The sequence below is a fragment of the Poromitra crassiceps genome, assembly GCF_964638095.1.
Source record: "Poromitra crassiceps genome assembly, chromosome: 12".
Lineage (NCBI taxonomy): Eukaryota > Metazoa > Chordata > Actinopteri > Beryciformes > Melamphaidae > Poromitra > Poromitra crassiceps.
The window spans coordinates 36,456,885-36,474,072 of record NC_139632.1 but is presented as its reverse complement, the minus strand read 5'-3'; the positions used below and the strand labels follow the sequence as shown (position 1 = coordinate 36,474,072).

General features: G+C 44.1%; 1 protein-coding gene across 2 annotated transcripts in view; it reads right to left on the bottom strand.

Moving 5' to 3' along the window:
• The window catches only part of fam102bb (family with sequence similarity 102 member Bb), a gene marked incomplete at its 5' end in the record, with an annotated part of 33,329 nt that extends 19,355 nt beyond the window's left edge, over positions 1 to 13,974 (bottom strand). Inside the window, 5 exons of one of the 2 annotated variants that reach the window (XM_083647537.1) lie at positions 608 to 654; positions 1,046 to 1,162; positions 5,298 to 5,327; positions 5,578 to 5,698; positions 13,829 to 13,974. In XM_083647537.1, the coding sequence (XP_083503663.1) occupies positions 608 to 654; positions 1,046 to 1,162; positions 5,298 to 5,327; positions 5,578 to 5,698; positions 13,829 to 13,974 (461 nt within the window). The remainder of the gene's footprint in view (positions 1 to 607; positions 655 to 1,045; positions 1,163 to 5,297; positions 5,328 to 5,577; positions 5,699 to 13,828) is intronic. The other variant, XM_083647538.1, reaches the window with a different exon arrangement.
• Positions 13,975 to 17,188: the final 3,214 nt, after the last annotated feature.

Here is a 17,188-nt window from a genome sequence, read left to right as displayed (position 1 = left end):
GTGATATAAATGTGCTGCTGAAGGGGCGTTCACACCGAGATATTTATTTTTGCTCTTGCATTGACTTTGTATGTAAACTCGACGCCAGCAACAAACTTTAATAGGTCGGTGTGAACGCAGCTTGAGAGTGAACTGCACTTTGCTACTATGCACTTTATATCTCTACTGTGCACTTTAGATCGTTGCTACTGTTGTCATTTGCACTTTAACTATTGTGTTGCACTTTAAACTGCTGCTGTTTTTACAATGTTTTTTTTGTCTTATTTGTTTTTATGTATGTACTTTGTACTACGCTTTTTGCAATCCAATTTGCCCTTTTGGGACACTTAATAAATCTTGAATCTTGAATCTCTGCACTGTGTTTCACTGCAGAGCACATGGACCTCTGCACAGTGTGTCACTGCAGAACACATGGACCAGAGAATGGTGGATTTGAGTGTCACGGTGAATTCATGATATTGTTTTTGTGTCAAAACACACTGGTCATTTTTGAAAAGAAACTTTCCGTCAATTAGATAAGGAACACACCATCATTAGTCAATGAATTGAAGTTGCAGATTTAGCAGCATTTAAAAGTGGGAAAATATTGCATAAAGGTCAAACTTACGTTTTAAAACAGGGGTCTCCTGACATGAGCTGTGTACCGATGATAACCTGCAGAGGAAAGATTTGGTCATTCATTCAGTCTTGACTCAAACTCAAGCTTTTCAGGTGCTTTGAATTAGCAACATATCAAAGACAAGAACAGCAAAGGATGGAATGAAATATAAAGACTTGAAAACTCATTAGAGAAACCATAAGAGAAACCTGAATGTGGATTAACTCATGATTTTCTTTCACCAGGGGTTTGTCATAGTGTTTATTAGCAAATAGACACTGCCAGTGGTGAGCGATGAAGACACTTTTGTTACATGTTCACTGCTCTTCTTGTTTCTAGCCCCCTGGTTTGAATGAGGAATGTTATAGTTCTACAGAGTTGAATTGAAAATGCAGAGGTGTTCCCTGGAAGAAGAGAAAGTGGAGTGCTGTGCTAGTGGAACGGTACCTTGAGGATGGAGTTATCTTGACGAGTGTTTTTGGTATCGTAGCCTTCCAGCAGACATCTGCGGGTTGTATTCCCTGAGCCAGCAAACTCTGCCAAATTCAGGTCTGTGAAACCAAGCTACAGGAGAAGAACAACACTGGGTCACCTTCTATCTCTGTGAAACCAAGCTACAGGAGAGACAACAACACTGGGTCACCTTCTATCTCTGTGAAACCAAGCTACAGGAGAGAGAACAACACTGGGTCACCTTCTATCTCTGTGAAACCAAGCTACAGGAGAAGAACAACACTGGGTCACCTTCTATCTCTGTGAAACCAAGCTACAGGAGAGACAACAACACTGGGTCACCTTCTATCTCTGTGAAACCAAGCTAAAGGAGAGAGAACAACACTGGGTCACCTTCTATCTCTGTGAAACCAAGCTACAGGAGAGACAACAACACTGGGTCACCTTCTATCTCTGTGAAACCAAGCTACAGGAGAGAGAACACTGGGTCACCTTCTATCTATGTGAAACCAAGCTACAGGAGAGAGAACACTGGGTCACCTATCTCTGTGAAACCAAGCTACAGGAGAGAGAACAACACTGGGTCACCTTCTATCTATGTGAAACCAAGCTACAGGAGAAGAACAACACTGGGTCACCTTCTATCTCTGTGAAACCAAGCTACAGGAGAAGAACAACACTGGGTCACCTTCTATCTCTGTGAAACCAAGCTACAGGAGAAGAACAACACTGGGTCACCTTCTATCTCTGTGAAACCAAGCTACAGGAGAGAGAACGACACTGGGTCACCTTCTATCTCTGTGAAACCAAGCTACAGGAGAGAGAACGACACTGGGTCACCTATCTCTGTGAAACCAAGCTACAGGAGAAGAACAACACTGGGTCACCTTCTATCTCTGTGAAACCAAGCTACAGGAGAGAGAACGACACTGGGTCACCTATCTCTGTGAAACCAAGCTACAGGAGAAGAACAACACTGGGTCACCTTCTATCTCTGTGAAACCAAGCTACAGGAGAGAGAACACTGGGTCACCTTCTATCTCTGTGAAACCAAGCTACAGGAGCGACAACAACACTGGGTCACCTTCTATCTCTGTGAAACCAAGCTACAGGAGAGAGAACACTGGGTCACCTTCTATCTCTGTGAAACCAAGCTACAGGAGAGAGAACACTGGGTCACCTTCTATCTATGTGAAACCAAGCTACAGGAGAAGAACAACACTGGGTCACCTTCTATCTCTGTGAAACCAAGCTACAGGAGAGAGACAACAACACTGGGTCACCTTCTATCTCTGTGAAACCAAGCTACAGGAGAAGAACAACACTGGGTCACCTTCTATCTCTGTGAAACCAAGCTACAGGAGAGAGAACAACACTGGGTCACCTTCTATCTCTGTGAAACCAAGCTACAGGAGAAGAACAACACTGGGTCACCTTCTATCTCTGTGAAACCAAGCTACAGGAGAAGAACAACACTGGGTCACGTTCTATCTCTGTGAAACCAAGCTACAGGAGAGAGAACAACACTGGGTCACCTTCTATCTCTGTGAAACCAAGCTACAGGAGAGAGAACGACACTGGGTCACCTTCTATCTCTGTGAAACCAAGCTACAGGAGAAGAACAACACTGGGTCACCTTCTATCTCTGTGAAACCAAGCTACAGGAGAAGAACAACACTGGGTCACGTTCTATCTCTGTGAAACCAAGCTACAGGAGAGAGAACAACACTGGGTCACCTTCTATCTCTGTGAAACCAAGCTACAGGAGAGAGAACAACACTGGGTCACCTTCTATCTCTGTGAAACCAAGCTACAGGAGAAGAACAACACTGGGTCACCTTCTATCTCTGTGAAACCAAGCTACAGGAGAAGAACAACACTGGGTCACGTTCTATCTCTGTGAAACCAAGCTACAGGAGAGAGAACAACACTGGGTCACCTTCTATCTCTGTGAAACCAAGCTACAGGAGAGAGAACAACACTGGGTCACCTTCTATCTCTGTGAAACCAAGCTACAGGAGAAGAACAACACTGGGTCACCTTCTATCTCTGTGAAACCAAGCTACAGGAGAAGAACAACACTGGGTCACGTTCTATCTCTGTGAAACCAAGCTACAGGAGAGAGAACGACACTGGGTCACCTTCTATCTCTGTGAAACCAAGCTACAGGAGAGAGAACACTGGGTCACCTTCTATCTCTGTGAAACCAAGCTACAGGAGAAGAACAACACTGGGTCACGTTCTATCTCTGTGAAACCAAGCTACAGGAGAGAGAACGACACTGGGTCACCTTCTATCTCTGTGAAACCAAGCTACAGGAGAGAGAACAACACTGGGTCACCTTCTATCTCTGTGAAACCAAGCTACAGGAGAGAGAACAACACTGGGTCACCTTCTATCTCTGTGAAACCAAGCTACAGGAGAAGAACAACACTGGGTCACCTTCTATCTCTGTGAAACCAAGCTACAGGAGAGAGAACACTGGGTCACCTTCTATCTCTGTGAAACCAAGCTACAGGAGAGAGAACACTGGGTCACCCTCTATCTCTGTGAAACCAAGCTACAGGAGAGAGAACACTGGGTCACCTTCTATCTCTGTGAAACCAAGCTACAGGAGAGAGAACAACACTGGGCCACCTTCTATCTCTGTGAAACCAAGCTACAGGAGAGACAACACAGGGTCACCTTCTATCTCTGTGAAACCAAGCTACAGGAGAGAGAACAACACTGGGTCACCTTCTATCTCTGTGAAACCAAGCTACAGGAGAGACAACAACACAGGGTCACCTTCTATCTCTGTGAAACCAAGCTACAGGAGAGAGAACAACACTGGGTCACCTTCTATCTCTGTGAAACCAAGCTACAGGAGAAGAACAACACTGGGTCACCTTCTATCTCTGTGAAACCAAGCTACAGGAGAAGAACAACACTGGGTCACCTTCTATCTCTGTGAAACCAAGCTACAGGAGAGAGAACACTGGGTCACCCTCTATCTCTGTGAAACCAAGCTACAGGAGAGAGAACACTGGGTCACCTTCTATCTCTGTGAAACCAAGCTACAGGAGAGAGAACAACACTGGGCCACCTTCTATCTCTGTGAAACCAAGCTACAGGAGAGACAACAACACAGGGTCACCTTCTATCTCTGTGAAACCAAGCTACAGGAGAGAGAACAACACTGGGTCACCTTCTATCTCTGTGAAACCAAGCTACAGGAGAGACAACAACACAGGGTCACCTTCTATCTCTGTGAAACCAAGCTACAGGAGAGAGAACGACACTGGGTCACCTTCTATCTCTGTGAAACCAAGCTACAGGAGAAGAACAACACTGGGTCACCTTCTATCTCTGTGAAACCAAGCTACAGGAGAAGAACAACACTGGGTCACCTTCTATCTCTGTGAAACCAAGCTACAGGAGAGAGAACGGCACTGGGTCACCTGCTGCTTGTCACATCATTATTTGGATGGCCTCGTGGTGTAAAGGGCAGTGCTCTGGACACAAGACAACCTTCATTCAATTCAACAGAAAAATATGAACACCTCTTTCCAATCACATCTCTAATGCAATCATTAAAGAGAGCTTTTGACTTTTGAGGAAAAATGTCAAGTCATCTCTTTATTAAAGGGCACAAGAACAGGTTTAGCATGCTCGCGAAACCATGACTTTTCAATATGGAAAGTGAGCCTACATGATGTAACGAGCCCACCTGTAGGCAGTGTGTCACATGATGTAACGAGCCCACCTGTAGGCAGTGTGTCACATGATGTAACGAGCCCACCTGTAGGCAGTGTGTCACATGATGTAACCAGCCCACCTGTAGGCAGTGTGTCACATGATGTAACCAGCCCACCTGTAGGCAGTGTGTCACATGATGTAACGAGCCCACCTGTAGGCAGTGTGTCACATGATGTAACGAGCCCACCTGTAGGCAGTGTGTCACATGATGTAACCAGCCCACCTGTAGGCAGTGTGTCACATGATGTAACCAGCCCACCTGTAGGCAGTGTGTCACATGATGTAATGAGCCCACCTGTAGGCAATGTGTTTGCTATGGGCTCACAAGGTCATAAACACCACCGATTACTGTAAATATAGGCTACCTGAAAGCGTGTGTGTGTGTGTGTGTGTGTGTGTGTGTATATGTATGTGTGTGTGTGTGTGTGTGTGTGTGTATGTATGTATGTGTGTGGTGGGGGTGGGGTGGGGGCGGGGGTTTCTGGGGAACAAAAGTTTGAGAAATTACCTTTGCGTATGCCTTCCCACCCTTCAGCTCCTGCAAAAGAGTAGCATCATCTAATTCAATCATGTTGAATTGAAAAATGTCGCCCAGCTAGAAAGGTTATCACCATCTTCCCATCGTGCTTTGAGATTTACATTAAGCTCCAAAGGATAAATAGATAAATAAATGTTCATGTCCGTATGCTACAGTCCTGGTTCTTGACGTGTGGCCTTATAGAGGTTTTGACCATATTAAAAATGTAATAAGCTAAACAGCTAAGCAGCTAAGCAGAGCCATGCAGTACCTTTCTGACAGACACTCGACACACGCAGGGGTCCAGCACGCCTGTGCCTGCGCTGGCACTCATCTTGCAGGGGAAGGAGAAGCTCTTCCTCCAGCGGACACAGTTGGCCTGCACGGGCTCCCTGTGAGGAGGGTCCACAGTCAGGCTTAACAAGCAGGCAGCAGCAGCACAGGCAAACACCATGATGCACTCACAATGTACAACTGCTCTTATTCACCTTATTCTTTGCCCACACATGGACGCTTCCGCATTACGTCATTTCGTAATAGTATTTCCGTTTTGACTTGCCAAAAACCCCGCAGGCAAAATGGCCGCGCACACTCCCCTCCTAAAGTGGCAAAATTACTCCCCCATAAACTAACATATCTTGGCCAATACGTATGTAACATACAAAATAAAACAACCCGTAATATCTTAATTTTATGTAGAATGCAGAGGACATGTAACTGTTTAGTTAAACTTGCATTCCAGGAATATTGTGCTCTAAAGATGACGTTAGTGGAGTCGAGGCTGTTGAAAACCACATAGGTTGCGCTAGGCGTAACCTATGTGCGATTCGAAATAACGCATCCGAGATAGAAACGTTATGAATATAGCCACGTTATAAACAACAAACTAACGCTGGTGATCCGTATGGAAACAGTGTTACTCGAAATGGTTAAAAGTTATATCAATTTGGTCATTCAGTGGCATTTTACTGCCATATAACATAACTAACTAGCGGCTAATATTAGCCACAGATGGCAATTAGCGCTGAACCGGAAGAACAAATACGTTTGCGTTGAACGCGGAAGAGAGAAAAAGTGGGCGTGGTGAATAAGGTGAATACATACATGTCAAAAGCCTCAACATAACCCACAAGCCGACAGGCTGGGTTGGATTAGTACTTTCGCGTTGATTTCTAAAATGGACATCTGACTTTTCTGATCACATCCCTGCTTTACATCACACAGAGGAAACAATTTAATCACAGTAAATCACATGACAATGTAAAATGCTACGGGTGGGGTGGGGAGGGGGCAATGGAGCACAGTATCGCGATATTTTTCGTTTTAACGGTTTACCGTCGCTCGCTCTCTCTCCACATACTAGGGATGAAGCGGTATGACTTTTTGACGTTATGATAACCTTGGACAAAAATACCACGATTTCACCGTATTGCGGACCATTTTGTGTTTTTACAATAGCCGAAATATTCCCATACAGCCGACGTCGTCTTTTTAGATGGCGGGTAAAGTTCAGGGGGGTCCTTGTGTTCTCCTGCTTCAGCCATTATCACACACACACACACACACACACACACACACACACACACACACGGTTGTAAACACAGTCAGGGACAGCTCCTCTCTACTGTGCTCTAGTCTAGGTAGGCATGATGCAGCCAGGGGGAGGAGGCCGCGTAAGCTGCACTCTGCGAGCGACCTGGGAACGTTGTTTTGGGTAAACAGCTGATACCGTGGGGAAGGTATGACCGACGGCAAATCTTAGTAGTGGTTTTGATACCGTAACGTTTTGGAACCGCGCTATACCTTCAAACGGTATACCGCTGCATCCCTACCACATACACAGCCTCGCTCGACCACATAAACACAGGGAAACAATGTCCAACCACGGAGATACACACAGGGGGCAGCGTCTCCCTCTACATAAACCCACTACTACCACACGATAAAAGGCCAGAAGTGATGGTTTTGAGGGGACACTTTTGTATAAGACTATCATGTTTTTTTTTACAAAACAGTTGCATAGTATACCTTTAAACTTAAAATAAAGTAACCTGAACCTGAGACGAACAGATTGAGACAGAATGAGACAGACAGAAATGCACGTTGTAAATGTGTAATAATAATAACCTACCCTTGTAAATGTGAATGACATGATGAGACTGGATACAGGGTGTTAATAGGCCTTGTTAGGACTATGTTACACACATAGGGTGCTAATACAGAGGCCTGTGTTGTGTTGTGTTGTGCAGGGCAGGCCTGCTTCATCACCAAGGAGAAGAAGGCAGCAGATGTGTGACCAAATTCACAAACCCTGACATCATCCTGGAGTTCATATTATTATCAGAGTGAGAGGAAACCCCCCCCCAGCCAGCCAGCTGAACACAGTGTGTGTGTGCGTGTGCGTGTGTGTGTGTGCGCGCGCGTGTTTGTGTATGTCTGTGTGTTTGACTCGATTACTTTTCAGCACGGCAGAATCCTCTTAGTGGGGTGTGAGCGAGCGAGCGAGTGAGCCTGGTTTTAAGCAGAAACAGGAGCACGAACAACAGAGCGAGGCTGCTTTGGTTTGTCTCTCTCTCTCTCTCTCTCAACTCTCTGGATGGGTCAGGAGGAGGATAGCTTGTTAAAGTACAGCTGCTCTCTGTTTCAAAAGCAGCTGCTGCACTCTGCACTTCAAGGGAGGATGCATAAACATACGCACTCACAAAATACTCTCAGTCATGCACTTTTCTGGCTATGCTTATTACAGTACCAGCAGCAGGCTTGAAAAGGATTATCTGTATACATTATAAACCCACTAAACGAGTCCCAACTGTTCACAATCCACATGCGTGAAAGAGCGTGGTGCGATCAGCTGTTATCTGCTGATTGGGATGATCTCGTTTTGGACTTGTGCAGTGAGAACTCCATAGACTTCAGCTAACATGATCCAGACACTATTAGCCTCGGTGTTTCCCACAGGATTAGAGTATTTGTGGTTTTAAAGTAAAATGCATGAATTTGGTGTACTCTGAGAAAGCACTAAAGAGCAAAATTAAAAGGCTAGATCTATGAAGAACATGTCATCATTACTGTGCTGTGGGTTTACAATGACAAACTAAATTTCTCCCTATAGGTCACGGATACTCAACTTGCTTTGCCCGGGGGCCACTTTCGTGAAATGATAGAAGGCGAGGGGCCAGTTAATAAACAAACAATATACATTTTTCTGTAGCGCATTGTAGGTTTTTGGGGTGTCAGCCGGAGTTTAGGCTGACAATGTTGTGCACACCGGATAGTTAGTTAGGTTAAGTTAGTTAGGTTAAGTACATACATAAGTGCCTGGGTAGCGAGCAGATGGCGGTATTTGACAATTTAGCAGCTAAATCATAGATTATTGAAAGATATTCCATATTCCAGACTAGGGATGTTCATCAATTATCGAAAATCGATAATCGATCGTTAAGGATTGGAATCGATCCTGTGGCATTTGGATCGATTTTTTAATTATTAAAAAAAAAAAAAAAAAAAAAAATTTTTTTTTTTTTTTTTTTTTTTTGGACTAGGTTTGGGTGGAAATCGTTCCTCCTCGCCCCACTCCATTGCACAGCCGACTAACGTGAGGTGGAGCTTCATATAGTCTCTAGTTTTCTGGCTGGGCACGGGCCTTTGTGCCAACAAAACTGTTTTAAACATGAGAAATTCACACCGGCATGCGCCGGGGACAGCAGTGTTGGAGAGGAGACACATTGAAATAAAGAGTTCATTGAGGAGAACACGTTGTCTTTCGTATTTTCTGCCATAGGCATTCATTTTGTTAAAAAAAAAAAATTGAAAAAATTGAAAAAATTGAAAAAATTGAAAATTTTCTAAGTATTAATAAAATCGATAATCGATAATTGATCGTTAATTCTCACCGATTATCGATTTTGGAAAATTTTCAAAATGAACATCCCTATTCCAGACTGAAATGCTATAACAGAAGTGTGAGTATTGGCCAGAATGACATGAACATTTGGACACTTATTCAGCGGGTATCTTGCATGTTGCGTTCAGGTACACTGTAAAAAAAAAAAAAAAAAAAAAAAAATTTGGTCAACATCTTGTTGTGGCGGTCAAAATCCTTTTGTGACGCAAAACAATTCCTTACTCTATCGGACCTGGATCTGACATGATGGTTTTCCCTTGTCTTAGCAATCAGCAAGGAAAAGGTCAGAGTTCAGAATTCAGCCAATAAATGTTGCTTTGTTTAAAAAACAATAATAATAATAAAAAAGTAACAAAGAGAATTTGTCTCCGGCAGAAACAATGAGCCAGTCTGGATTAAACAAAAAAGCCACGTCAAAAGAATATAAAGTCAAAGAACAGCCCACCGCACTTCCCCTCATCTCAGAATGGGGATGAATCAGAATGGGATGTGTCAGAGGCAATTATCTGGTTTACGGCCAAACCAATCAAACTGCTGTAGAAAAATAAATAAATTTTCATGGCAAGCATTAAGCCAAGACTCGTGGCCATTGTTTCCACCTCTACCTAATAGGCTGGAACGAACCCAAAACACAGCGTTCCACTGGTTAACAAACCCTTTCTTTGATCATCTCATTGCAAAATTTGAAACAGATACAACCTAGTATCTGACACACACTGTTTTGGGACGGTCCCCATGTCTGGTAGACAGAGTAGCCTAGGATGTTTTGATTAGACTCAGAAGCAGGCTAAGTTGATCATGTAGGTCTCGTGATGAAAAGAAGCTGCCAGGAATTCCGTTAATGTCATTTAGCATTTAGCTAGCTGTGGTGGCTGCTCACAGCTGGACATGTGCAGACACAGGACATTTTGATTCAGCTGAGTTATATGGACTGCTCTTTCGAGAACAAAAAGAGCTTGTTAAACAATCAGGGAGAAACCATCCATAATACAGCCTTGTTCCAACACCCAATGCTTTCCCTTTGTAATCTAGGAGGATGTCAGTTAGAATAACCCAAAATGGCTTACAGATATACACAATATCGTTGTTGTTGCTGCTGTTGTTTTTTTAACAATATCCGATATGTCAATATTGTACAACTTTTTTGTCTGACTGCAGATGCTGATATAGTATAAAGCTTATGCACAAATCCCACCTAATTCCAGAGAACATCAAGTCTCTCCTGTGGTGGAGTTAACACATTATCATTATTATTATTATTATGCCTACTTTTATTGTGATGGCCCACTGGCAGATGCAGACATAAATACAATGCTTTTCAAAATGGAAACATTCACTGGGCAAAATAAGAGAAATACTTCGACTTAGGTCATGTCAAACATGCATAGATCATTTGGACATAATTAAAGTACTTTATCCATTTATTTGCCTGTCATATCGTATATCGTAAAACAAATGTTTGTTTTGGCCCGACGCCGGTATTTCATTTGAAAGCCTCCGATAGCATGGTGCTGGTGCATCCGAGTCACAGAGGAGCATCTCTGCTAGCTTAGCTAGGTCCCAACGTGACAACGAGAGTAACAGCATTGACAATAGCTAGGTCCCCAACGTGACAACAAGAGTAACAGCATTGACAATAGCTAGGTCCCAACGTGACAACAAGAGTAACAGCATTGACAATAGCTAGGTCCCAACGTGACAACAAGAGTAACAGCATTGACAATAGCTAGGTCCCAACGTGACAACGAGAGTAACAGCATTGACAATAGCTAGGTCCCAACGTGACAACAAGAGTAACAGCATTGACAATAGCTAGGTCCCAACGTGACAACGAGAGTAACAGCATTGACAATAGCTAGGTCCCAACGTGACAACAAGAGTAACAGCATTGACAATAGCTAGGTCCCCAACGTGACAACAAAGCCGTTTTCACACATGCGCTTTATACCGGGAAATGACCAGAAAGCGGTGTAATGCCTTCATGTGTGTGAAAGTTGTTTTCCGGTATAAGCGCGACCCCATCATCGTGGACATTTCACCAGTTCGGAGCTTGTCACAAGAGCTGTATGTCTGCTTCATGGCGTGCCAATTTCCCCCCCTTCCCTCTCTGCTCGCTCTCTGGCCAGTCCTTCAGTCCTCTGCAGCAGCCCGACACACAGGACAGACACAGCGAAAATGGCAGCGGCTTGTTCTAGTCTGAAGCCGCCCAACGCTTGTAGAGAAAGCAGATGCACGAAGCGAAATGTGGAAGTATTTTGCTTACGTTACCGACAGCGAAGGCAAGCCCCTGGACACATCAAACGAAGCCAGTCTGTAAAAAGTGCTTCAACGCGACGCAGGTGAACGGATAAACATCGAACCAGCCAGGCTATTTCTCTCAGACAGGGATCCCAACTTCTTCAAAGATTTCAGTTCAAAGACTGGTTAGCGTTTGTTAGGTTTCCCTGTCTGTATGTGTGAAAACAGCTCAAGAATAACAGCATTGACAATAGCTAGGTCCCCAACGTGACAACAAGAGTAACAGCATTGACAATGCACTGCCGTGTGTGGATCCCCGGGTGAGACTGGGCTAATACTGACTACATTTTTGGTTTCTTCTGGAACAGAAAAAGGTCGACTCTGTAGACATTGGAGGGTTACAACCTGTCTTGGGTCCACAGCAAATTTACAGTCCAACTCATGTCAATAACATCGGCCCTAAATCCTCATATAAATCCTCACATTCACAGTCTCGCTCAAAGACAATGCATTTCCCATTGTGTGCCCCGTGGAAGGATGTCCCACACAAGGCCACAGACTCTTAAATGCTGGGTCATTAGAAGCTAAATGCTGGCTCATTTTGAAGCTAGCTGACTCCAGTATTCCTGGCGCAGAAAGAATGATCCCCATGACTCACACAGACAAGCCGTTGTTGGAAGGGATGTTTGTTTCTCATGCAGCTAATATAAATAGTCGGTTGAAATGCAGCTTCAGATCACTTTTTCCCCAGCATATTATTTGATATCCCTCATAACGTTTTTCACAAGACTGTGCTCATATCTCCTCTGCTTAAAGAAAAGTGAAATAAAGTGAATAATACAGTTTAAATCCAAGTCATTCCTCACGAATCGTCTACTACTAATACATATAAGGAGAAGCATTGAGGGGCAGGAAGAACATTCCACAAATTAACAAGCCACAATTTCCAGCCAAGTTGATTGTAATGATGAGTCATTTCCAACAGTGTCTGATGCAGTAACATAAAATACCAGCCGCAGCCAAATTAATCAGCTTTAATGGCTCCACTTTAACCTTTTTGACAGCTCACCTTGCGGCTTCCTTGAGTTACATGAGCCATCAGTGGACGCACCTAACAGTACTACAAGTTAATACATTTAACCCCGACCGTGTGTTAGTGTCATGCTCTATAGACCCATTTCACAGCAACCGTTTTAAGGTGGTAAAGCAAGCAGGGTGTAACCAATACCATGAATGATGGTTCCATTCCATTTAGGTGCTCCAGTGCCAGGTCCTTCGTTAATCTTATTGGTTATGCCTGATTTACTTCCTGCTTTACCACCTCAAAAGGGTTGCTGTGAAAATGGCCCATGGACCCATTTCACACAGTAACCGTTTTGAGGTGGTAAGCAAGAAGTAAAGCAGGTGTAATTAATAGCATTAATGATGGTTCCATTCCATTTAGGTGTTCCAGTGCCAGGACCCTCATTAATGTTCTTGGTTACACCTGCCTTACCACTTCAAAACGGTTGCTGTGAAATGGCGCTATAGAGCTACACAGAACATTTCAACTACAAGATACAAAATATTGTGTACTGTTCTATGTCAATTCAGTAAAACTATTTATTCCCAAAGGACAATTTGTTCTTGTGCTGTCCTTGCATTATGACTTCAGGCTGGGTTTCAAATCAAGGATTTAATCAGTAAAAATGTTGACTCCTCAAATGAGTCTCCAGACCTTCCATTAACTTTACCACCTACCAGCCAGGTGTGACAGCCCTGCAGATGACTGCCACCTGACCATGAGGAAGTAGCTATGAGATAGATAGTAACTATTGATTATAGTAACACTAACCAGTTATGTCAGCTGGATTCTACAGGCAGGCACAAAACATCTATTCCACAAGCTTTTTGAACATTAGGCCACAAGAAACCTAGAGTTAAATGTGAAGTTAGCTGGTGAAATGCAGACGTTTCGCCTTGAACAGGAATAACGTTACATGCAAACTAAACTGTAACGTTAACGATATTCAATATTACAGTCCACCGTTGCTATAAAGCTTGTTACGTTGGGCTATTGTTGTCGTTTTCTCCAGTTAACTAGCACTGCACATATCACATCGCCTACATCTACCTACAGCTCTCAATGCATTAATAATAATTAGCATAGTATCATCTGGCTATCATCTGCTTAGCCCCTTCAGTTACACAAACCCCCGAAAGGGGCTATCATCTGATACGACGTGAAGCTTGGACATGAGCACACACACAATCCACATTACGACTGACAGTAGATACTTAGAAACCATAGCTAGAAACACAGGAGGCTAGGCTAAAGCTACTGAGCTAGCTAGCAGAGTTAGCCTGCTAGCAATTATTGAATGAGAAGCAGCGTCCTCACCGAGACGACTCCTCGGAGAAGCCGCCGTCCAGCAGCCGCACTTTGCAGAAGAGCACCCCGTTCACGAAGGGCACCGAGGACAGCTCGTCCAGCTCAAAGTCCACCTTAAACTTAAACTTCTTCTTCTTCATCATCATGAAATCCATCCAGGTCAGCGCTGTCCACAGGAGGATTCTCCAAGCTTTCACATCACAGCCCCATTGTGTCAGTCAGAGTGTGTGTGTGTGTGTGTGTGTGTGTGTGTGTGTGTCGGTCTGTTGTGTTGTGTTGAGATGATGAAGCTGCTGACAACTGTCAAGCTAACTGAAAGGCAGCCTACAGCGGAGCTACTTCCGGTACATTATTTTCAAAACAAAGGCTTCTGTTGATGGCTTCTCTCTCTCTCACACACACTCTCACGCGCACACACGCACACACACACACACACACACACACACACACACACATACACACACACACACACACACACACACACACACACACACACACACACACACACACACACACACACACACACACACACACACACACACACACACACACACACACACACACACACACACACACACACACACACACACACACACACACACACACACACACACACACACACACACACACACACACACACACACACACACACACACCCCATAGCACACACACACAGAGAAAGATGAAACCACGCCCCGAACTCATTTCGCCGCGCCTGCTTCAGGACGGACCGGTGACGTCGGGCAAGATGGCGGCCAGTGAGCGGAGGTCTACTTTACTGATTTACCCCCTTTCATTAGTGTAAAGTGTAGTTTACAATTGTATTTGACCAACAGAAGACTCTGTATGTATGGATGATATTATCACTAATATATAAACTGGATACGAGGCTCCGTTCAGCACTGAGAGAGGAAGAAGAAGCTCCTCTCCTGGACTCAGATGAATGGTTTAGTTAGCTGTGAAGCTAATGGAGCTAACGTTTATTGGAGCTTTGAAGAACAACGTTTGTCAGTAAAACGTAAGTTGTTGTGTCACATAGCCTATGTGACATGGAAATGTCTAATTTCCAAAAACCTGACAGTGTTGGTGAACTAGCTAACTGCGGCTGTTGAAGAGATATTTGGGCTGTTTGAAAGACGATAGCAGAGTACGAGGAGGAAGCTTCTTTGCCTGAGTCCAGACCTTCAGATCTTCCCACTCCACTGAGTTGACTGCTTCTGAAGAAGGAAATGGAGTGTAACGAGGTAACTATTCAGTCTGATATCACTCTAGAATCGTCTCGTTCCAAAAAGAACATGCAACAACGAAAGCTGCGGAACACTGTTTTAAATCCAATTGTGCTGTTAGACAGAGTAGCCATACCTCCAGACTTACAGCAGCTGTTGGTCAGTAAAGAAGTTCCCCCTGAGCTGCAGGAGTGGAGCCCCAGTCTGGAACAGGAGGATCCAGAGCCCCCACACATGAAAGAGGAACAGGAGGAATTCTGGATCAGTCATGAGGGAGAGGAGTTTCAGGAGGACCCAGAGCCCCCACACATTAAAAAGGAACAGGAGGAACCCTGGAGCAGTCAAGGGCTGGAGGAGGCTGATATCACCAGGTTCCGACTCACTCCTGTTCCTGTGAAGAGTGAAGATGATGAAGAGAACCCTCAGTCCTCACAGCGTCATCAAAGCCAAACTGAGGAGAAGAGAACGTCAGAGCCTCTAGTCAGCAGCGCAACTGAACAGATGGAAACAGAAGCTGATGGAGAGGACTGTGGAGCATCAGAACCAGCCAGTGCTGGCAAGACTTCAGAATCCTCTGAGACTGAAGACAGTTGTAACAGAAACTTGACCAGACACATGGGAGCCCACACAGAAGATAATCAATTTAATTGCTCAGTTTGTGGTAAAATATTTGGTCGTAAAGTAAACTTGAGAAGACACATGATAGTCCATGCAGGAAAGAAGCCATTTAATTGTGCAGTCTGTGGCAACAGCTTTGGTCAGAAAGGACACTTGAAAAAACACATGATAGTCCACACAAGAGATAAAGTATTTAAATGCTCAGTCTGTGGTAACAGTTTTAGTCATGGAGGAACCTTGAAAGAACACATGGTAGTCCACACAGGAGAGAAACTATTTAAATGCTCGGTCTGTGGGAAATGTTTTGGTCTTAAACGAAACCTGAAGAGACACATGATACTCCACACGGGAGAGAAGCCATTTAAATGTTCAGTCTGCGGTAACTGTTTTGGTCATAAACAAACCCTGACGATACACATGATAGTCCACACAGGAGAGACGCCATTTACATGCTCAGTCTGTGGTAACAGTTTTGGTCATAAAGTAAACTTGAGAAGACACATGAGAGACGTCCACACAGGAGAGAAGCCATTTAATTGTGCAGTGTGTGGTAACAGTTTTGGTCGTGAAGGAAGCTTGAAAGAACACATGTTAGTCCACACAGGCGAGAAACTATTTAAATGCTCGTTCTGTGGTAAAAGTTTTTGTTATAAACAAAACTTTAAGAAACACATGGTAGTCCACACAGGAGAGAAACCATTTAAATGCTTGGTCTGTGGGAAATGTTTTGGTGTTAAACAAACCCTGAAGAAACACATGATGCTCCACACAACAGAGGTCACTTAAAGGAGAATTTCGGTTTTTTACACCACGGTCCTTATTTCCAGCTTAAAATATGATGTTTTACTCACCCAAATAACTTTGGTTTCATTCAGTGATCCACAGAAGATTTTGAGCTCGGAGTAGCATCCTCAAACAGGCTATAACGGGCGCAAACGGGGCAAGGTGCATGCGCTCTGTAAATAACACATTTTCTGTCACATCGCGGTTCATTATGGTTGTTTCAGATCATATCTATATGCCAAGCTAGGCTGCTAAGCTAACAACAACATAACAAGTCAACTCTGACCTGCCCCGGATGTGCTTCAGAAGAAGCAGTGAGAAGCACTTCTGTTAGATAAACCACAGAAGAAGAACATAAGCACTGTAAGCCCATCCGGGGCTCATATAGGCGGCTCTCTCTCACCTGACAGCGAGGAGAAACAGTCTGCCTTTGGCGTTCGAGGGCAGAAGGAAGCGGCATGGAGCGAGTGGGACAGCTGAGGTTCTGGCGTAGCTACACCTGTACATTTAAAAATGCCTTTTAGACAAAGGTTGTGGCCTGATTCTATTCTAAAGTATGCTGATCCCGTCTGTGCCTGTTAATTAGTTTGTTCATGTAGGTCAGTCTATGCTGATGATGAAGGCTGTGCGCCAATCTATTATCAGCCTTTGATTGTGATTTTACACCATACTTTTGTCACGTATCAATTTATGATTTATTGATGACCTACATCCACATTTGAATAACATACAGACAGATTTC